This window comes from Vigna umbellata, chromosome 3 (assembly GCF_029865625.1).
Source record: "Vigna umbellata cultivar VRB3 chromosome 3, Vumbellata_1.0, whole genome shotgun sequence".
Lineage (NCBI taxonomy): Eukaryota > Viridiplantae > Streptophyta > Magnoliopsida > Fabales > Fabaceae > Vigna > Vigna umbellata.
The window spans coordinates 1,935,093-1,941,669 of record NC_142167.1 but is presented as its reverse complement, the minus strand read 5'-3'; the positions used below and the strand labels follow the sequence as shown (position 1 = coordinate 1,941,669).

Here is a 6,577-nt window from a genome sequence, read left to right as displayed (position 1 = left end):
TCAAGAATATCAAGCCATATTTTACATACAACAGCAATCGCAGTTCAAAGTACAATGAGACAAGAGTAAGCAGACCCTCAAGCAAAAACTATTTGAATATGGTCATAACAAGCCAAAACTATTTGAATATGGTCATAACAGAAAATATACAAAATGGCATATGATCATGAATACCAAGTATTAACATGAGTACTAGCATACCATATCTCGGAGTTTCTTCCTAAATGATTTTCAAGAACAAATGATAGGGCACCATACAGCCAAAGGAACCTCATTAACTTGTTATAGAGTGGCTTGATAATGAACTATGTAATTCTAGTAGTACTCATCACTGTATTCTTCTTCATCTTCATCTTCATCTTCATCTATGTTAGAATGCATCATCATGGATAACAAGGCAGCCTCCATAGGATTGAACTCTTCATCATCAAAATCTTCAAGACCAAAATCATCCACACCAGAAACCAGTGCTTCTGACAATGCAGCCATCTGAAAAAAATCTACCCCTTCTTCATCAGAATCAAAAGGGCCCAAACAAAGACCTGATTCACCAGCAAGCCTATCAGATATATCTATCATCCCAAATGGATCCATATCGTCGAAAAGATCCGAGTCCCTCATGATAGAAAGATATTCAGCACTAGTTAAATCAACATCGCTGAGCATGTCCAACATCTCATTAAGATTGTTTTGTCTCCGCTGTGGTGGTGGTGGTGGCCTGCGATGTATCCATGTGTATGAGCCAGGCTTCACAGTATGCTGAAAGTAACAGATATCAGAATTATTAGAGATAAAAAATGTACAAATATAAGCTATGTAAAGGACTAAAGATAAATAAATCATGGCCCAAAAATCCAGATTTACAAGTATCCAAATATGAATAGTATTTCTCTTTGTACTAGATATTTTAAAGTCTATAAATGTTTGCTTCAAACATAGATCAAACCCTTTGATGCACTAATAAGTTCCTTGTATAGGATACAACACACGTCTGATACGACAATAAGCTTATTTTCAAAATAAGCACATACAACACATTATATACACGCATAATGTTAAATGTATAAAAATTCTTAAAAACATAATAAATATATAATTGTTATTTTGTGAATCTAAATTAAAATCAAATGTATTAAAGGTTGCCAAAATAAAAAATTATAAATTATTGTTATCAGAAAAGTATTACTCTTTTATAGATTATATATTTCATTGATTAAGTATCAATGAAGTATAAAATATATACATATTAGACATAAATAACAAATTGAAGTATTAGTGCCTCATTGATCAGAGCCAAAGCGGCAGAGACCGAGTTTGTTTCCAATTTCAATTTCGTGTTTTTTTAAGTAAAACCAATTTAAAAACTACTTACAACTCTTCCTTCATTTAATCATGTAGTACTAGCCTATCCTTAAGTTTGAAACAAGACAGCTTAATTTTAGAAACATGGGACTGAAACAAAACACAACTCCAGATCTAGCATGGATCCAAATCACAGCTCATGGTCTTTTCCATTACAACAAATACTCTTTCATTATTAATTATAAATTGTAAATTTAATAAAAGATAATACATAACGAAAAATGTAGTACATAAACTACGTAGTTCGTATGGTAGTAGCTAATATTGTTGCAGAAGTCATTCATATTAGTAAAATAAAATAAAAAAGTGTTGTGACACAAACATCACTAGTTTGCATAATGGCACAAACTTTTTAACATTTTATTATAAACACCGGAACTGTCAAAGCAAATCCCCAGTTCTTTCAACTTTAATTATCATAACCAGGTTTGGCAAAATCAAGACCCTACCTACGTTTAATGGGGAGAAAAGTGTAGATTGTGGAATCGTAAAATGTAAAGAGTATAACACGAAAATAGGATAACAATGCAACCAATACGTGAAATAAATCCACCAAAATTCAATAATCTACATATTCATTATGTAGTTATTTAATTATTAATATCTTAATTTCTATTTTATTACATAATTGTTATCAAAGGGTGGGTGTGAAGAAAAGATAACAAGAGAAACCAAAAGTTAGAGCCTAAGAGGGCTATTTCAAAGGCAAAGAACAAGCCCAACTTATCAACTTCAGAAGCCAATCCAAATAGAAAGGTAAGATGAGCCACACAAACTAAGGAGACCTCAGAGAGAGACATGAGAAGTAAAAAGAAAAAGGGGTATTAAAAACAAAAACAGAATGCAGGTAAAGAAAAGAGAAACGTGGTGTGCGGTTAGGAAGAGGAAAGCTACTGCAAATCTGTCAGCTGAAAGGAAGAGAGATGTCTCTCAAAGGTAAGAGCTATTTAGGGCAAAAAGACCAACAAAATAGGGTTTTATCTGCACTGCATCAAGCACACGGGCTCACAAATTTGTGAGCCTTCAACACAGAAAAATAACAATCTCTCCATGCAAGCCAGATAGCTCTTCAACCCTCTAGTATGATCCCATTCTTGAAAATCCTACACTGAATCAAGCATGGAAGACAACCAAAACTCAAGGGTTGTACAAAAGTAAAATCACAAATTTGGCAACGCTGAAGTAACAGTCCATACTATATTTGTATGAAAGGAAGTACTTAAACTAACCAAGTACAATAGTAGTAATGTACAACTGCAAATGGTCAAGCTAGTAACTAAAAATAATAGTACCATTGTGCAACACAGAAATGCCATTATCATTATTGCATTCCCCAAAAGATTTAAAAAAATTTAATCATAATAATAAATATGCAGGCATATGGCTTACTTCAGTTCAGATTTCTGAACTCCCCAAAATGCAAACTGATTCGTATAATATTTTGGTAAATCAGACTTGGACCAAACGAGATAGTTTGTGGGAATTTTAGTTGCTTGATAATCAAGATCTTGAATTGTTATATCCCTAAGAAACTATGGTCTTCAAGCAATTGAAATGTTGAATTGTAAACCAACAATAATCACATGTATCCAAAGTTTTAAGCTTCCTCCAGGTCAAGTTGAATTAGTTTGCAACCCAAGTAGATATTAGAGATTGGTAAGAAAGCTGAACTATTCAGTAGTAGCCAGACTAGCCATCACTTTTGTTATAAGCGTGGTGAGTTAATTCCTTAATTATCCTCATGTTGATCATGGGAATGCAATTGTCAAATCTTTATACTTCTTTAAGGATCACTAGTAGAAGGATGATTAGTGCATGAGAACAAAGGACATGAAAAGATCATATGCCTACGCTTATGCTGACCAGGCTGGTTCTCCTACTAAACCTATTGTGTCCTATTTGGAGAGAATTCCATTACATGGAAAAGCATGAAACAAATTGAAGTTGCAAGGTCTGAAGCTGAATCCAAATATCAAGCTATGACTCTCACTACTCGTAAACTAATTCATCTAAAACAAACAACTCATTAGATTTTATAATAAAATAATTCATCTAAAACAAATAATAAAATAATATTGGTGGCATATAAGACCAAAAACCGTTGTAGATTTTATAACCAAATGAATAGTCAGCCCAAATATGATTATTTATACCACTAAAATCAAATTTGACATCTAATATCTAATAGCAATATAATAAATATTAATTAAGTGAAAGGACAAATATGGTAGAATGCTATTCACTGTTCAAAAAGTGATGTTACTAATTAATTAAGAATGGTAATCAAATTTGCCCAAGGAATTTATTAAAGCAAGCAAATGACAAAAGAGATAGTAGTTTGGGTACCTTGTAGAAGCAACAAGCCCCAAATGGACAATTCCCGTTTCCGAAGTTAAAATGCTTGCAATCAATTTGTCTGAAAAAAAAAATCAAACATCAAACCATTCAATCCCTTAATAAAAATACTGTCTTCGATATCTTTAGTAATCAGATTTTCACCTAAATAGATGAAATCTGAATACAGTACCCTCATCAATAGACCCATGTGAAGAGTGAACAATCAACATTTCACAAAATATTGGAACACAATGCATGTATGAATTTTTTATGTACTTTTGGGAGTGTTTTATTGTTGTGTAAGAGAGGGGATATAGTAATGAGAAAAGGAGGGAATTATTTTCCCAACCAACCACAATCTCCAACAACTTTGACTAATTAATTATAATACAACAATAAATTCAAAATCACCAGTTACCAAGTAACAATACAATTTAGGGAAAGTGAAGGGGGTGTTGAGTAGAGAAGAAATTACTTGCAGTTTGCCTTGTAGTTATCAATAATTTCTTGTTTTTCTTCCTTAGTAGAATACCAAATACCACTTGGAATGACAAAATATGATAGTTTGCGACAAACAGGACATTTTCTCACTGTATTAGCAGTTCCATTATTACTCGTGTCCATTCCAGAGGTTGGGGCACTATTACGCCAATTGCGGATACAGGATAAACAAAAAGCATGGTCACATTGAGGAAGCAGCCCAAACTTACAATCAGATGGTTTAGGCTTGGAAAGAACACGCTCCAAACAGACATTGCATTCTACTTCTTGACTATCATTCAAAGCCTGAAGGTATTTTTCCCTTTTCTCACAAGTTGCCAAATGATTTTCTCTTTCCTCACTGTCAGTAGGATGTAAGCAAAATTTTCTACAGTAAAAACATCGATTTCCATGAACACGAGAACATTTATTTCCAAGGGGGCAGTTGGCAGCAGCAAATGAACAAAACAAAAGTCCAGATGCTGTAGCACCACTAGAACTGGATTGACCAACATCATTTCCAGAAGAGACCAGATTCTTATGTTGTGAACTCCTTGCACACTTGTCTGATGAAGATGACTTCGAAGCCTTTGGAACACAACTTGATGCCCCTTTGGTGGTTTGATTCAGCACAGAATCTGAAACAGGAGGATGACGTCCGTTTGATGAAGAAGACGTCGCTTCATAAGCTTTGACATGTTTATATCTGCATCTACTGCCATAAGCACATACTCCTTTTTGATAATAGGTACAAATCTGTGTTTAACATAAGAAACAAAAGAGTAGGAAAGTCAATAAAAAGATTTATCTGTGGGGGGCAAACACAGTACAAGATAATCAGAATGAGTTACAACTTACATTACTACTTACACCATCCTTTCTCTCATGAACAAAATCACATTGATCCCCTTTCAAACACGCTCCACGGGCATAGAACTTGCAAACCCTAAGACAAATAATTATTTCCAAACAACTTATAAATGAGTAAGAATGTTATCAAGGGTCTACAAAAATTCAACATAAAAATTCAATAAGCAAGTAAACTCCTAAATTGGTTAATTAATAAATCACAAAGTCTCAACAAAAATTGCACACATCAAACAAATCAAAACGAACACACAATTTCCAAGTCAAAAAATCAACCTTGTTTATATCAAACATCAACAATCCCAAACCACCTTAAGAGAAAACTGATCAAAATTTGTATTTTAAACAAACAAGTATTTTTCAATCAGTAAAACAGGAAACGAGAAAGAGACACAAGAACATGATCCATACAATCCACCACTTGGCGTTTGAACAAATAAAGAGTAGTGGCAAATGTCAATTATCCCACCACGCGAAACAACAAAACCCTTTTTCTTTTCTTTCTGACCTTTCTATTGTTCGAGCCAGACAAAAGATAAAACAAAAGGCAAAATCGAGAAGAGAGTCATGGAAAAAAATTCAAGAATCAGATAAAAGAGATCGAAGAGAGAATGAAGGAACGGAAAAGAAGAAAAGAGGGTGAGAAATTCACCTGTTGGACATGACGATGGAGTGGGAATTGAGGAATTGGAACGGAAGAAAGGGGGAATAAAAGACAAAATGTGACGGTGAAAACCTAAGTGCGATCCATTTGAACCGGGTACGAGGGTTTTTTTGGCGGTGTCTCGGGGTCCGTTAAATTGCAAAATCTACGGTTATGCGAATGTGTTTCGAAGGAGCAATTTAGTTTTTTTTTAAAAAGACAATTTTTCATAAGTCTTACCTGGAACAATTTCACACTGTTGATACATGGCACACTGTTAATATTTGTATACAGATATAAATAACAGATTTTGTAAAAATAAAAAAGATAAAATATATACAAAAATATTGTAGATTTTCTAAAAATATAAAAAATTTGCTATAAATCAGTGTATTAATATAATATGAATGATTAGATTCATTTAATCTAATGAATGTACTGATAAACTCGTTCAATATATCTTTATTGTCATGTTTTTAAATTTAATTTTATTAATGATTAAATAATTATAAATCATAAAAAATAAAATGAAAAAAATAATATAAAAAATTCTATACTTTAAAATTAAGTTATTTTTTAATAATTTATTAAATGACCAGTTAATTAGAAGTTATAAAAGAATAAAATTAAAATTAAAAAAATAGTATAGAAAAATTAGTTTAAAAATAAAATAAATAGTTAAAAAAATAAAGTAACTTTCATTCACATATTATAACAAAACAAATTGAAAATATCAAAGGACTAAAAAAACTCATTTTTAAACACTTATCAATAAAATAAGATGAATAATAAGACAATTTGTTAGTATCTATTTTCTTATATTATAATAGATTAAACATTTTACTTTTATTAAACCAAATTAAGTTTATTATTTCATAATATATATAT

General features: G+C 32.0%; 1 protein-coding gene across 2 annotated transcripts; it reads right to left on the bottom strand.

Moving 5' to 3' along the window:
• LOC124823979 (E3 ubiquitin-protein ligase makorin-like) lies at nt 1–5,854 on the bottom strand. Of its 2 annotated transcripts, none has more exons than XM_047296338.2 (5): nt 5,699–5,854; nt 5,050–5,125; nt 4,175–4,935; nt 3,709–3,778; nt 1–759 (listed from the first exon to the last, which is right to left on the bottom strand). In XM_047296338.2, exons 1-5 carry the CDS (start codon nt 5,707–5,709, stop codon nt 316–318), a joined length of 1,362 nt encoding a protein of 453 aa, XP_047152294.1. In that variant the 5' UTR covers nt 5,710–5,854; the 3' UTR covers nt 1–315. The 2 variants fall into 2 exon arrangements, with proteins under 2 accessions (XP_047152294.1, XP_047152288.1); XM_047296332.2 differs by having other exon boundaries at nt 5,038–5,125; nt 5,699–5,853.
• Nucleotides 5,855–6,577: the final 723 nt, after the last annotated feature.

What these genes read in the sequence shown, in the direction of transcription:
- LOC124823979 (XM_047296332.2), bottom strand. An exon ending in AACTACAAGGCAAACTGCAA is followed by an intron (nt 3,779 to 4,174) that starts GTAATTTCTTCT and finishes TTTTTTTTTCAG; the next exon opens with ACAAATTGATTGCAAGCATT. An exon ending in GGGCTTGTTGCTTCTACAAG is followed by an intron (nt 760 to 3,708) that starts GTACCCAAACTA and finishes TGTTACTTTCAG; the next exon opens with CATACTGTGAAGCCTGGCTC.